This window comes from Carassius auratus, chromosome 36 (genome assembly GCF_003368295.1).
Source record: "Carassius auratus strain Wakin chromosome 36, ASM336829v1, whole genome shotgun sequence".
NCBI classification, from domain to species: domain Eukaryota; kingdom Metazoa; phylum Chordata; class Actinopteri; order Cypriniformes; family Cyprinidae; genus Carassius; species Carassius auratus.
Window position 1 is genome coordinate 16,559,791 of NC_039278.1, and position 16,937 is coordinate 16,576,727.

Genomic DNA, 16,937 nt, shown 5'->3' on the forward strand with positions numbered 1-16,937 from the left:
CAGAGAAATGTTGTTTACTGTATATGGCCTGTGCATGTATGAAGTGTTCATACACACCATCAGACGCGTCTTCGGTGTAGATGGTGAACACTGCAGTTTTATTGGCGGTCCCAAAAACCAGTCCCGGGCCGTACGCTGACACATTAGCACTGCTGGAGCTGTTGACGTAGAACTGCAGAGGACTCTCTGATACGAAAACAACACAGACAGACATACAACTGAATGGAAACTTTATAATGAGCCGAAGCAGGTGCTGAATATCAGTGTTTGGAGAAGTAGAGATTATTCTCAGAGGTGTTTTTATAATGAAATGCCATATACGTTTATATGTGAAATCTAATTTTTTCCCTTTAAGTTAACAGCATATGTGTGAACTTCACTGAAAAAATAAAACAGCATATGTGTGAACTTTTTTTTTTTTTTAATTTAAATATTGGAAAAATTTCATTTGGCCTTTGATTGACAGGAACATACAATATCCTTTTAAAATAATTTAAATAATAACAATTTTTATATAAGTATTTTTTTCTTTTTTCATTTTTGGATGAAATATTACCTAGAGATTTTTTTGAGAGGTTAACAGAGAATATTATATTAATATATTAATTATATTAATATATTACAAATTTGCCTTCATTTTGTATGTCTTTGTCTGTGTTGTTTGTTTATAGGTTGCAAATATATATGTTTTGCTGCTTATTTGCACATAAGAAAACCTAATAAAAATATTTACTTGATTTAAATTTTTTTTAAATAATGGGTAATATTTTTGAATATAAGTATATTATTTTTTTATAATAAAATATATTATTATTACTTATATATTTATTATTTATTATGACAAACCAACAAAAAAAGTTATTTATTATTATTATTATTATTATTATTATAATAAATTGATAAAACAAAATAAAATAAAGAAAAATACACAAATAAATAAATAAATAAATAATAAATAAAATATAAAATAAAAATATTGAATAATCAAGCAAAACAATCTGTCTTTGTCTGTTTTGTTAGTTTGGTTGCAAATATATATGTTTTGTTGCTTATTTGCAAATAAAAAAACTAATAAAAATATTTAATTGAAAAATGGGCAATATTGTTGTATATAATTATATAATATTTTATAATAAATTGTATTATTATTACTTATATATTTATAATTTATTATGAGGAACCAACAGAAAAATTTACAAATAATAATAATAATAAATTAATAAAACAAAATAAAATAACGATTTCTACAAAAAAAATAACAACAACAAACAAAGTAAAATAAAAAAAGTTAAAAAAAATGAATAAATAAAATATAAAATAAAAATATAGAAAATAATGCAAAAAAAATCTGTTTAATCAGAATCTGGATGACGTCATGTAGACATGTAGGCACTCCTAACAACTCTATAACGCATTCTTCCTGCCTTATGTGGAGAAATGACCCCATGGGATGAGGCTCGACTCTCACAATCATGTGATATTGACTGAGGTTTCTGATGGCAGCCTTAAAACAAGCACCTACATGAGGATCTGCAGCAACACAAGAGCTCCTCACAGATTCCTCACGGCTGAAGTCACCATGAGATCTTTCACCACGCTAAATAAATCAGCCCAAATCTACTGAGAGGTGAAGCCTCCTCAACCTTCACCCAAACGCTTCCGTGCAGCTCTGGGACTGAACCGAAAATCCTGACAGCACATTCATTCATCACACAGACTGTACGGCTCACTCTCACGCACACTTATGCACCTTTGTTCCAGAAGCTAGTATTAAAGGGTTAGTTCACTGAGAAATGAAATTCGTGTCTTTCTGAACCCATATGACGTTCTATCTTAAGCACAAAATGAGATGTTTAGCAGAATGTCCGAGCTCTTTTCTGTGCAACAAAAGGTCACCATATGCTTTCATAATATGGAAAATTGCAGCAAAATCAGACTAAGAAACTCTTATTATTATAATTATGAGATTCTGTTTTTGTGTGAAATAATGCATAAACTGCAAAAAAAGAATAGAAATTTAAATGAAAATGTATATTTATTTTCTAACAAAAAAGAAAAGAAAGTAAGCCTTTTTTTGCAATTCAATTTTTTAAATAATTTAAATTATGCTTTTGAATCAATTTAAATATTTCACGAACTGCCCAAAAAACTAATTATAGAAAATTTAATGATATTTTATATTTATTTCCTAAAAATAGACACAATTTCGCCCTTTTATTCCAATTAAGATTTTTTTGCATTCTGATATAATACCACAAGTATTACTTTTAAAATAATTTACATTTAATTTTACTGTGATACACCACCAGAGTTATAAAGCTTATGTAAGTTTAAAAATAATTGTATTTACTTTAAAAAAAGTTTTTTTATTTCATAAAGTAAATATAGTAAATAGATATTTTAATTTTTCTTTTTAAATTTAATATTTTTTGTTACATTTTTAGGCCTATAAAGATTTTTTTGCAATGTGCCTGAAAGTGATAATTTTAAAATATTTTTAAACAATTCCTTTTTTTCTCCTTTGATTTGAGGTGAAATATAATAATTAATAAAATATATATTAAATGATATTTATACGTTTTTATTAAGGTACCAGTTTATATTAGCATTAATAGCAATAAAAATACTACTAATAATAAGAGACAGCAGTTTGTGTTGTTGTATAATGAACAGATGGTGTCTGGTGTCTGACCTGGGATGTGTGTCCCGTCGTATTTAATGTGCATTTCATGGAGTCCAGCCTCTGTGGGCGCGTACTTCACGGTGACTGTCCCGTCTTTGTTGTCCATGATCTCGGGTCGAGCGGTTTTACCGGACGGCATCTGAACCTCACCTGAAGACGAACACTGAGAGATTAGACTGGTTTCTGAACAAATACAACACTTCTAGTGTGAAGCGCCTTATCAGTGTCACAAAACATAACATGTGTAGTAGATAAGATTCAGTAATAAATGAACGATAGATAGAACGATAGAACGATGGATAGATGGATGGATTGGATAGATAGATAGAACAAATTAATAAACGAAAAATAGATAGAACGACAGATAGATAGATGGATGGATGGATGGATAGAACAAAGTAATAAATGAACGATAGATAGAACGATAGAACGATAGAATGATGGATGGATGGATAGACAGATAGATAGATAGATAGATAGATAGATAGATAGATAGAACAAAGTAATAAATGAACGATAGATAGAATGATAGAACGATGGATAGATGGATAGATAGATAGATAGATAGATAGATAGATAGATAGATAGAACAAAGTAATAAATGAACGATAGATAGAACGATAGAACGATAGAATGATGGATGGATGGATGGATGGATGGACAGATAGATAGATAGATAGATAGATAGATAGATAGATAGATAGATAGATAGATAGATAGACAGATAGATAGATAGATAGATAGATAGATAGATAGATAGATAGATAGAACAAAGTAATAAATGAACGATAGATAGAATGATAGAACGATGGATAGATGGATGGATAGATAGATAGATAGATAGATAGATAGATAGATAGATAGATAGATAGATAGATAGAACAAAGTAATAAATGAACGATAGATAGATAGAACGATAGAACGATGGATGGATGGATGGATGGATGATAGACAGATAGATAGATAGACAGATAGATAGAACAAAGTAATAAATGAACGATAGATAGAATGATAGAACGATAGATAGATAGATAGATAGATAGATAGATAGATAGATAGATAGATAGAACAAAGTAATAAATGAACGATAGATAGAAATCAGTTTCAAACTGAACACAGTCACTAAGAGTTTTCTTGCTCCAGGTGTCTTCTGCAGTCTCTCACCTGTGATTTCCCCCTTCCTAAAGGTGAAGGGGATCACCATGTCGAAAGGCCTGTACCCCGTCCCGTTCACGCTGTTGGCAGGATTATACCCCCCCTCTGTGACCTGCGAGGCAGAAATCTGAGTAAATGAGAGCGGACGCTACAAACACATCCGTTACAGCGGCCTGTCGAACATTTCCACGCTCAGTCAGTCTGTGTGATCCATTCTGAGAGCCACAGACATACAGCCCCGAGATTCAGCCACAGCAGAAGACAAACGTGTGTTAGACACCAAACACTGGGAGAACACCTGACAAAGCAAAGCGGCCTGGAAGAGAGAGGAGAGAAATCCCCCAAACCATGGGAAACATCTGAGAAAGAAGAAGAATGATAGTGTGCATAGAAGAAACATGTCGAGACATCAGATAAACGACACTTTCTCTTTTACCCTATTTCACCTGGAGGGAATGATGTCATCACTACCATGAGACTCTATCTATCAGCAGCCAATCAAAACCTAGCCAGCAGACTAACTAGACAAACACTATAATGCTCTCTAACACGCTTCATTTCAGTGTCTTCTGAGTGTCCTTAGCTAAGAAGGCAACCCAAGAATGACTAAATGCATCCTAAATTATGAATAATACTGACAACAATCCCAAAAATCGTTAAAGATCAATAAATTGTGCTGTTTTATGTATACTACTGCTCAAAGATTTGAGATTTCTGCTTTCGGAGGAAGTCTCATCTGCTGCATTTATTTGATGAAAAATACAGCAAAAACAGAATAAAAATGTTAATATTATTAGAATTTAAAATTAATGTTTTCTACTTGAAAATATTGTAAGATGTAATTTATTTCTGTGATCAAAGTTGTATTTTAAGCATCAGTCTTCAGTGTCACGTGATCTTCAGAAATCATTTTAATATGCCGATCTGGAAACATTTCTTATTATGGATGTAGAATGTTCGTGGATATGGCGATACATTTTATCTTTCAGGTTTCTTTGATGAATATAAAGTTCAAAAGAACAGGATTGATTTGAAATAGAAATCTCTTGCAACATTATAAATGCCTTTACATGCACTTATGCATCGTTGTGGAATCCGAGTATTAATTTCTCAAATGTTTGTGAACAGTAGTGTATATTTTTAAAGCCGAGAGTCTCAAGCGTTTCAAAGATCTGCTTTGTGGTTTTGGAAATGTTACATTTTATGAACGAAACTACATCAGGGCGGGAGAGTTCTGCACAGACTGAGGTTAATGTCTTAATAATGACCAATTTAAAACTGGTGTCTGCTCCAAACACAACTAGACGAGCGTAGAGTTTCCCTCTGCTTCTGTCATCAGTGCAACGCACCAGAGCGTGTTCAACAAAAACAATGCTAGAGTGGACAAAGACCAGGAGGAACTGAACAGAAACCCTGTTAAACAAAGGACAGACATCAGGACAGAGAGGTGACCGGCTGGAAGCTGGAGTTCAGTGCAAAAGCTGAAAGAGAGCGAAGGGTGACGGGGTGAGACGTGTGTCTTTGTACCCAGGGCTGAAAGCCGACGCCTGCTGCTGCCTTTTGCTGCTGGACTGACTGCTGCTGCATCATGGGAACTTCATCTGTAGCCTGGGAAATGATAGGTATGGACATGAAGTTTCAGATGCATGAGGAACACAAAGAGACATACACAGATGCACCCGGCAGATTGGGCCAATCCTGTTGGAAATGAGTTGTGGTTACAGAACTCCAGCAGACAGATACTGAAGCTACAGAAGGGTTAAAAATAAAGTATAACTGTAACCAAGTCAAGCAGTTTACACAGACGTCGAATGCAAAAAATATATATAAAAACCCTAACCCTAAAAAATAAAAATCTAATGCAATGTTTCAGTTAAAAACTGTGTTTGTGATAAAAAAAAAAGAAAGGAAAAATATTTAGTCTAGAACTGTGTGATAATATATATTAATATGACTATGAAATAATAATAATAATAATAATAATAATAATAATAATACATATATAATACTCATTGACATATAATTAAAATATTTTGGGCCAAACTGTGCATCAAATATATTATAAATAATAATAATAATAATAATAATAATTAATGCAGCTATGCACTAAATATCTATTTTTATTTTTAAATTGTACTGTAAAAAAAATCTTAAATATTTTTTTTTTATTTTACAGTAAAATATATTATACTAATAATATTTTTATTCTAGAAATAGTTTAATTTACTAATTTTATTATTAATAATACTAATAATATTCAATAATCGTATTGATATATAATACAAGCATTTTATGCCAAACCGTGCAGCAACTGAAACTGAAAAAAAAAAAAACAATAGTAATAATAATACAGATATAAACAATATATAATATTTAAAGTTTAGCCTGTTAACTGTCACTCACGTTTTTGAAGATAGACTTGAATGTGCATGATACAAACCTAAACCTTTTTATAATTCATGACTGAAAACATTTTGTAACATGATTTTGATGTACCATTTACATGGTAATGCAATGTCTGATTTTAAAATGGGTTTTGAAGGATGAATTTTGAGATTTTATGTTTTCAAGTGATATATAACTTCTGATGATTTCTAAAAAGTGATAGAGAAAAAGGCAACGAGGAAGTATTTTTTTAAACGAAGGTCAAAGCTCTTTTTGTAATGTAGATTTCTGATGGTGCACTCTTGTCATACATTAATCTATTACTTTTCCTACATAATTTTTAACAAAACATATTGGTAAAATATATATTTGGGAGTCTTAGACCTTTCCAGCGATATATAGTTTGTCAAGATTAGATTAGATTTGATTGTAATATAGTATAGTCAACGTAGGCGTCCCGTATACGGGACGGGGTGACATTTAACAGGTTAGATATTATATTATATTAAATTACACTAGTTATATTTCTTATTGTTTAATAGTTTTATTTACTACTACTACTACTATTACTACTAATGATACTAATATTACTTTTGTGATATTATTTACTAATATTACTAATAACATTTTATTATTATTATTATTAATAATACAACTATTAAACAAAATAAGGAATATTACTATTGTAATACATTTTACTGTAAAATAAAATAAAGTGTTAAAGAAAACTACATTTTACAGTCAACTTTTAACTTTTAAATTCTAATACCTTTACGTTGCATGTATTTAATTAAATCGCAGCCATATCATCCATTTATCGTGCCGCTCTCTGAGATGCATGATGTTTTTAATTGTGTTATGAATTTAATGCATTAAATCGAGCTTGCATTGCTTGGAGCGTTTGCGTGTATGTTTCGGGTCTTAATCAAAACCTTACTGTAACGTCACGAGACGAGAAAACATTACTGAAAAGAGTGCGATCATTTGTCTTGATAATGCAAAGAAACTACATCTTAATGCAAGAATACGAACTAAACAATGAACTCCAGATGAGGATATGATGACAAAAACGCACTGAACCTTCCTGTATCTATTCCAGCGCCTTAAAAACCTCAAGTCTAATCTTTAAAAAAACCAAAAACTCAATATGTTTCTCGTTACGAGCTAATGTTATCAGCGCTTGCTTCTCACCGTGACTTTGAAGGGGCTCTTGGGGATGTTCTCCCCTCCAAAGCGCACGTAAATCACGTACGTCCCGGGTTTAGGAGCTGTGTAGAAGATGTCAAAAGTCCCGTCTTCATTCTCGATGACTTCTGCTTGTACTTCAGTGCCGTCTGGAGTGAGGATGGTGCAGGAGACCTTGCCCTTCCCCGCTCCTTTAGTGTTCACCACGAAGCCGACCTCCTCTCCGATGCCGATGGTCGGCCCAACGCCGGGTCCTGGGGACACACAGATCCCAATGCATGGGTGAACATCTACTAAAGGCCTGTTTTTGGAGATTGAATCATACAAAAAGTCACGTATTACCTGTGACTGAACACTTGCTGGCGTCTCCTGAAGCGGTCGCTCTCACTCTGTAAGGAGAAGTCGGGATCTCGTCTCCGCCGTACTTGATCACGATAGTATAACGGCCGGCTTTATCCGGCACGTAAGACACTTTGTAGGTTCCATCGCGGTTGTCCTGAATGTTGGCTTTCTTGGGTTTCCCATCCTGGTCCTGAAACACATGAAAAACCAAGTGAGATGAGACCCTCCATCCTCCTGGAACAGAGACAGAGAGATGTGGAGGTCCTCAGATGAACCGAGGAGCAGTTTAGAAATATTATAAATGACCACGAGAGGAGCTTTATCAATGAGAAATAGGACGGAGGAGTCCCTCTAGATTTCCAGCTGCAGTTTGGCTTTTATCAGATGTCCATTTATCTCACCGCTGGCCTGCTGCTTCGGTCTCAGTCAATATATTTAAGGAGTTTGAAACTCATATATTAAAAAATACTTCATAATATATTATTACATACTACATAAAAAAAAAAAAAAAAAATTATATATATATATATATATATATATATATATATATATATATTAAGTTGATATTATACAGTATTTTTAAGTATATAATAATTATAATTTTAAATAATTATACATTTTTATAAAAATATACTGTATAATAAATTATTACAATATAAAAAATACTAATAATACGAATAATTCAATATAATTTTTAAATTATAGAATGTATTATTAAGTTAATATCATACAGTATTTTTAAGTATATAATAATTATAATTTTAATTAATTATACAATTTGTATAAAATATACTGTATTATTACAATATTAAAAATACAAAAAATACCAAAAAAATTTAATTATAGAATGTACATAATTTGACATTTTAATTTTTATGCAAATACATAATAAATTATCTATAATAAATTAAAATATAATTTTAAAATACTAACAATTCTAAATCATGTTACTAATAATGTAATATAATATAAATTGTATAATAGAATATTGCATAAAAATATACAATAACTTTAAAATACTACCAATACTAATAATATAATATAATATAATATAATATAATATAATATAATATAATATAATATAATGTAATATAATATAATATAATATAATATAATGTAATATAATATAATATAATATAATATAATAAATAACATAACACAACATAACATAACATAACATAATATAACACATAGAATTACAACCACCAATCAAAAATAATAATAATTGCAGAATAATAGAATAGTCCATCGGAGCAGTTACTCAAAAGATTAAATAACAAGAGGACGATGCATGAAAGACATCTTTTGCAATATGCTACTATGTGTTAATCTCAGATCCTTATTCATCGTTTCCATCGTCAGTCAGAAACTAAATCGAAGTGTGATTTCACAGTCTGTTGGCTGACTGAAAACATTCAAATCATCCTCAAGACATAAACGAGACTCCACTGCTTGAAGAGGAAGCTGAGACGGGAGACGTCAGGACTCACAGTGATCTGCACTGACAGCTGGCCCTCGCCGGCGTCTTTGGCGTCGATGGTGAACTCGACCGGGACGCTGGCCGGGAGGCCGGTGGTGAGCCCGGGGCCGCTGGCACGCACCTTACTGGCATCATGAGTGGGCTGAACACGCAGCTTGAACGGACTGAAAGACACATTTGCAGGATTGGTTTGATCTAGTGAACGCTAGCACTCACAGCCTGAGTGAATCTGACACCGGTACCTGTGTGGAACTTCCTCGTCTGCGTATTTGACCGCGACGGAGTACGAGCCCTCGACCGACGGCGTGTAGGACACTGTGTGTGTGCCGTCACCATTGTCTGTGACTTCAGCTGATTCGGCTCTACCTGCAAACAACAACAACAGCCCAGTTATATGATCAGTCTGCCTTATTTACAAAGTGACAACTGCTACGATCACAGAAAACTAAACATGCATTATAGTGAGGATGATTCGACAGCACACTTCAGTTAGAAACATGTGTTGCATGAAGTTGAAAAATAATAAATCAATCAATAAAAATCAATCCCATTTAAGAATATACTGTGTAGCAAGCTAGTATTTAATTCAGAACAAAGCTATAAATTAAAAAAATATATATAAATAAATACATAAATATATGTGTGTAAGCGTACTGTAAATAAATATTTTAAATAAACATTTAAACCAAATAAATAGTTATTATGACTATTAAATAAAGTGTTTATATCAAATATGTGCAGTATGCTAGCATTTAATTCTGAACAAAATAAAATACAAATTAAAGTGTTAACATATATTGCACTTTTTAATGCAGAACAAAATAAAACTAAAAAAAATATAAAAAATGATTAGTTTTTTTACATATATATACTGTGCAGTAAGCTAGTATTTAATTCAGTACAAAGCAGAACAAAATGAATTAAATAAATTAAAATAAAGACATAAATATATATATGTGTGTAAGCATACTATAAATAAATATTTTAAATAAATATTTAAGCCAAATAAATAGTTATTATTATTGAATAAAGTGTTAACATAGATAATGTGCATTATGCTTGCATTTAATTCTGAAAAAATAAAATAAAATAAACATTCAAGTGTTTACATACTGTATATTGCACTTTTTAATGCAGAACAAAATAAAACTCAAAAAGCATTAAAAATGTATAGTGTCTACATATACTGTGCAGTAAGATAGTATTTAATTCAGAACAAAGCAAAGAATACTATTAATTAAATAAAAATAAATATATAAATACATAAATAATTGTAAGTGTATACAGTCTAGTATGATAGTATTTAAGAGCAAAGACAATAAATACATATTTAAAATAAATATTTTAACCAAATAATTAATAAATAAAGTGTTTACATATATTCTGTGCAGTATGCTAGCATTTAATTTTGAACAAAAATAATGTAGTGTTTAAATAAATTGCATTTTTTAATGCAGAACAATATGAAACTCAAAAACAAAGCCTTGAAAATTAATAGTTTCTACATATATACTGTGCAGTAAGCTAGTGTTTAATTTAGGACAAGATAAATACATACATAAATAGCATGTTTACCTAAATGCTCTGCAGTATTGCAGTACTTAATTCAGAAAAATTAAATGTTAAATAAATAAAAAAGCCCAACTAAAAGAAAAAAGGCTGTGTGATTTAATGCGTGTTAGTACCTTTAGGTCCAGTCACAGCCACAGAGAGAGGAGCAACACCAGCTTTACTGCAGTCTACAGTGAAGGATTGTGGGATATTAGCTCTCACTCCAGACCCGACACCAGGCCCAGAGATCTTCACCTTCCTGGAGTCAACAACATCCTTCACCGGCACCTTAAACGGGCTTCCTACAACGCAAACAAGAATAAACACTTTCCGGTTCAGACATTGACTAGTGCGTCTCCATGCATGCTCATGCAAGTCAAACAGAGCTAGAATAAGATAAATAAGATTTACACAGAAACGGGTGAGAAGTTACATGATAAGTAACAACAAGGCAGTAATGACAACTAAAGCAAGGTTTTTATATATTGTCGTTTGCAGAAACAGGCTGCCACAATGCATTGATTCACTGCGTATTCTAATAGAGTTTGTTTCCACAAGCTTGTAATCTGATAACTCAACAAGTCCTCTAAAATATAGCTCTTGTGACTTCTATAGACTTGATTTGAACGATCTGGAAGCGGCATCCGTGTGGGAGACTCGCTCTACGTGGTCTTGGCACGGCGAATGTTTTCAGTGAAACGCCAGCTGGTAACGTCCAGCTCCTGCTCTTCTCAGACGCGCCAGATCTCGTTTCCCGGGTGTAATACTAATGAAAACTCATTTGCGGGGGAAACTGGGACTCTGGTTAAAAACAAGCTCCGGTTTATGCTTCCTTCAGGTCTGGACTTTAAGTGGTGCACAGGGGATAGAAAGAAAGAGGCAGGTCACGTACCGGAAATGTGCTGTCCTCCGTACGTGATGTTGACGTCATACAGTCCAGGCACATACGGGGTGTACTCAACACTACAGCTGCCATCTTTGTTATCTTTGCAGGACATTTTGGACTCGGATGGACCTTCTATAGTTATTCCCAAGCCACCGACACCAGCTCCTCTGTACGGATCAAAGACGGGTGCTTAGACAATATCAGATTGTCATTATAGCATGTTTGTGATTATATACAGAACAAGATTTAAACTACTATTCAGAAGTCTGAAGTTGGTAAGATTTTTTTTTTTTTTTGAATGTTCATTTATTAGATAAAAAATAAAGTGAAAGCAGTAACTATATTTCAAAATAAAAATATTATTAAAAAAATATCTAAAAATATTTAAATTACAATTTAATATAAAATATTACAAGTGTTATTTAAGTATCATTAATAGTATTATTTTTTTTTATTTGTAAATTAAGTAAATTGTTCGGAATTTTTTGTGTGTTTTTTTTTTTACTTTATATGTACTTTTATTCATTTTTATTTTAGTTAACCTATTATATTTCAGTTACAGGAAATATTTAACATATCCATTTAATTTAACTAAAATAAACTAAGTTAAAACTAATTTTTATTTCAGTCAAAGTTCATTTTATTTCAAGTTATTAAAATGCTTTAGTTTTAGTTACCTATAATAACATATATTTAAAATCACTGTTTTCTATTTGAATATATATTCTATAATTTATTTCTGTGATGCACAGATGTATTTTCAGCATCATTCCTCCAGTCTTCAGTGTCACATGATCTTCAGAAATCAGAATAATATACTGATTTACTCAAGTAACATTTCTGATTATTATCAATGTTGATAACAGCTGCTTCATATTTTTGTGGAAATCGTGTTACATTAAATTATCTGATAAATAGAAAATGCAAAAGTTTACTTTATGTTTTTACATTTTGCAACACTATAAATGTCTTTATTGTCACTTAATTAATATGTTGCATCCTTCACAATTAAAATACTAAGCCCAAACCTTTGAACGGTAGTGCAGGTAAATTTAATAGTTCAATTAAATGACAAATGCATGATTTTTTTGAAGCTCTTTCACCTGGTGACGATGGAGAACTGGTTGGGTTTGTTGGTCAGTGCTTCTTCCAGACCCGGGCCCTTGGCCTGCACACGTGAGGGGTCACAGCCCTCGCCCACCCCGACCTGGAACGGGCTCTTTGGAACCAGAGTCTCATCGTACAGAACCTCCACACTGTGGACTCCTGCAGCAAGCAGACAGAAGACAATCAGCACTCAGCTTCTAAAAACTAAAAACAATGGTTTTTCCTAAGCGTCTTGCTTTAATCAGACACTGCTGTGCTGCAGCTGAGAACGAGTCTGTCACCTCATAAATCCTGCTTTATTATCAGTATTGTCTGGCGGGCTTTATTGCTGTGCTTCAAAATAAACAAGTACAAGATGAAACCTGTTCCTGTAGCTCAAACAGCACTGTTACACAAACTGTGGGAATGCATGCACTGATAAAACATGTTGCTTGCATTACATTTAGTTCGTTGTTGGATAAAAACGTCTGCCAAGAGCATGAATGTAAGGTAAAGCAGTGTTTGTTGGGAAGAAACAGCCAATTCTGAAGAAAATGGGATACAATTGTTGGCCTTGACATCCAACTTGGATCAATTAATCAATGAATTAATACATTAATAAATAACATCGGATTGTCTAGGAGGTTAACTGGATGGATGGGTAGATGGAAAAAAATTATAATAAATAAATTAAAATAAATAAATATATATAAATATATATTATTATTAAAAAAAAAAAATATATATATATATATATATATATATATATATATATATTTATATATATATATTTATATATTTTTTTACTTTAATTTATTTATTATAATTTTTTTAATTGATTAATATAATTGATTAATTGATACATTATTTTATTTTATGTATTTTATATATGTGTATAGGATTAGGGTTTATAAAATTAAATACAATTAAATAAAATAAAAAAAAAATAAAAAAAATGAAAAAAAATAAAAAATAGAATACAAATAATAATAAAATAAAACAACACAGGGTTGTCCAGGAAATAGGAGTAAAAATTAAAAAATAATTAATAGAGTAAATAAATAAGCATATTATTAAATAAGCATGATACTCAGGCCATCCAATTGGACCTTGGATTAAAAATAGATAAACAAACAAACGAATAAATGGAATATCCAGGCAATCCAATTGTATTATGAAAAAAAATAAACAAACTGTCCAGAACATCCAATTGGATTTTGAGTTATCAATAAATAAATATCTGAAGTAAATTCTCTGCAGTATGCCAGTACTGAATGAATGAATGCTGAGACTGTTCAGGTCATTTAAGTAGATGTAGTGAACTGTACCATTCTCGAACGGAGTGTATTCCACGATGTAAGTCCCGTCACCGTTGTCACTAATAACACAGTCTGTAGCAGCACCTGACGGGTTCTTCACATGAGCTTTAATGTGTTTCCCACCAACTTTGGTCAAAGCTCGTGCATCCACGGTGAAGTCAGTCGTGGCCTCCCTGAAAACCCCTGGAGAGCAGAGAAGAACAGGTCTCTCAAAACAATGCATCTCCTCATTGCCTTTGAATTAAAATCATCTTTCAGCAAAATTGTTTTTAGGGCCATCTTGCACTGAAGGATTATATTACAAAGACAGAAGCTCCTCCATTGGCTACAAGAAATTAGATGCATTCATTCTTAAAAGTGAATAGTTTGTAACCAATTTAGACTTGAGATTAATTCAATACCTTCTCCAGCAACTCCTGGCCCAAACACCTTCACTTTGCTGGTATCGACCGCCGGATCCACGCTCACTTTGGCGGGGAAGTTGGGGACGGTCTTCCCTCCGTACTTCAGCAGTAGCGTGTACAAACCGGCCGTCAGCGGGATATAGGTGACCGTGTAGGTCCCGTCCTTGTTGTCCAGGATTTCAGTCTTGGCTTTCACTCCAGAATCAGACTCGGCCTCCAGCGTCAACTGGCCCGGTCCAGCTTTGGCGCAGTCGACGCCCAGCACGCTGGTCTCGCCTACTTTGCCTCGTTTCAGCCCGGAGCCGGACGCCACCACTTTGGTGGGATCGAACGGGTATTGGATGTCTGCGTGGAAAGGCGAGCCGGGAATGTGGACGTCCTCGAAGAGAATGTTGATTAGATACTCTCCGGGTTCGGTCGGGAGGTACGACACAGAGCAGGTGCCGTCGCCGTTGTCAGAGCACTCCATTTTGGCTTCGGTTGGACCCTCGATGGTTAGACCGAGGCCACCGGTTCCAGCGCCCTTGGTGTCAATGGTAAACTCAGCAGGGGTTGCAACAAGACCGCCCTTCAATCCTGACCCAAATGCCTTGACCTGTACAGCCAGAACCGCCAAGTTACAACCTCTTCTCTTCTACAAGGACCCGAATCACGCTTTCACTTCAACATACCTTGCTGGGATCAGGAGGCAGCATGGCTTCAACTGAGAAAGGGCTTCCTGGAACTGGATTACCATCATAAACGACTTCCACCGCGTAGGCACCCTCCTCTTTGGGGATGTACTTCACCAGACTGGCTCCTTCACCAGCCTGAGGCTCCACGACACAGGGCACAGACTTCCCTGATGGGCTGGTGATCTTGACTTCCAGTTTGCCTTGTCCACCTGCTCCTCCTGTGCCGACAGCAAACTCTTGATCCTCACCCACTTGCACTCCTGGAATAAAACATTAAATGGGGCTAAAATAAAATAAAATAAAATAAAAATTAATTGTATAAAAATTAAATAACTAAATAAAAATGATTAAATAAATAAAAGTTTTACAGGCAATCCAATAGGACATTGGATTAAAATTTATACTTATTATTAAATATAAATATATTTAAATAAGCGGATTGAAATAAATACATAAAATAACACAGGATTGTATAAATTAACACAGGCCATCCAATGAATTTATAAATAGCTTAAAATAAATAAGAAAAATACACAAAGGATCAGGCCATCCACTGAAACTTGGATTAAAATATAAATATTTATTATTATACATAAATATTATGTAAAATAGATAAATAATAAACAAACAAACACAATTTTCCATACCAATCAGTAGGACCTTAAATATTTTCATTAATTAATAAAAATATAATATATAATATCATAAAAATAATAAAAATAATAAAATATAATAAAAATATTTTTATTTATTTTTATTATATTATATATTATATTTTTATTAAAAAAATAAATAAATAAATAATATATATATATATATATATATATATATATATATATATTAATAAAAATATAATATATAATATAAAAAAAATAAAAAATAAAAATTTGATATAAATAAATAAATAAATCATTAAATAAATGAAATAGAATTGCATAAATCAATACAAAATATTCAATAAATAAATAGCTTAAAATAAATAAACAAAGGAATGGCCAAAATTAAAATAATTAAAATACACATTTTCCAGGCCATCCATTGAAACATGAATTTAAACAAACAAATAAATAAATAAATAAATAACATACGATTCTCCAGGCCATTCACTTGGATCTTGCTAAGGTCCAATGGAGCAGCAACACCAACAGCGAAGGGGCTTTTAGAAATAGGGTCACCACCGAAGGTCACCGTTATCACCATCTCTCCCTGAATTGGTACAGAGAAGCAGAATGATGATGCCAGAGGACAAATAGTGAAAGATGTTCAGTTCACCCATTTAAATTCCTTGAACTGTTTATAAATCTGTGATTGCAGACCCCTACCTGCTGGACCGGTGTGTACCGGACGGTGTGGGAATAGTCATAGTTGTTAATGATCTCAAAGCCTTGAACAGGCTGTCCTTTATTAGGTCCAGAAAACTGCACGTCCAGAGGGGCTTTACCAGCTCCTTTGGTGTAAACGGTGAAGTGTGTTGGTTTTCCACACTCCACACCTGAGGGTACAAAGACATCGCATGGGAAAATGAACAGAGAGACCCTAAAGTCATCCGGGTAAGATCCAGATTCTTGATGAGATCAAACTGTTTGTCATCAAATCTAACATCAAACCTGCTCGGGCGAGTCCGGGTCCCTCTGCTTTCACTTTGGAGGCGTCATGCGAGGGATCCACTTTAACATGGAACGGACTGACCGGGATTTCCTGAAATGGATCATTTGACATTTTCTTGATTTAAAATGTAATTGAATAAATGAATAAAGACAGACATACAGTAGGATTGCTCTGGCCAT

At 32.9% G+C, this 16,937-nt stretch overlaps 1 protein-coding gene across 2 annotated transcripts in view; it reads right to left on the reverse strand.

Annotated features, from left to right (window-relative positions):
* LOC113055439 (filamin-B-like) overlaps positions 1–16,937 on the reverse strand; it is a 78,901-nt gene that overhangs the window by 17,305 nt on the left and 44,659 nt on the right. Inside the window, exons 16-32 of one of the 2 annotated variants that reach the window (XM_026221747.1) lie at positions 16,758–16,848; positions 16,473–16,642; positions 16,239–16,356; positions 15,148–15,410; positions 14,474–15,071; positions 14,082–14,255; positions 12,771–12,933; positions 11,674–11,834; positions 10,916–11,083; positions 9,473–9,596; positions 9,241–9,394; positions 7,751–7,940; positions 7,415–7,662; positions 5,366–5,446; positions 3,848–3,950; positions 2,693–2,833; positions 58–186 (exon numbers count right to left, since the gene is read on the reverse strand). In XM_026221747.1, the coding sequence (XP_026077532.1) occupies positions 58–186; positions 2,693–2,833; positions 3,848–3,950; positions 5,366–5,446; positions 7,415–7,662; positions 7,751–7,940; positions 9,241–9,394; positions 9,473–9,596; positions 10,916–11,083; positions 11,674–11,834; positions 12,771–12,933; positions 14,082–14,255; positions 14,474–15,071; positions 15,148–15,410; positions 16,239–16,356; positions 16,473–16,642; positions 16,758–16,848 (3,076 nt within the window). The remainder of the gene's footprint in view (positions 1–57; positions 187–2,692; positions 2,834–3,847; positions 3,951–5,365; positions 5,447–7,414; positions 7,663–7,750; positions 7,941–9,240; positions 9,395–9,472; positions 9,597–10,915; positions 11,084–11,673; positions 11,835–12,770; positions 12,934–14,081; positions 14,256–14,473; positions 15,072–15,147; positions 15,411–16,238; positions 16,357–16,472; positions 16,643–16,757; positions 16,849–16,937) is intronic. The other variant, XM_026221748.1, reaches the window with a different exon arrangement.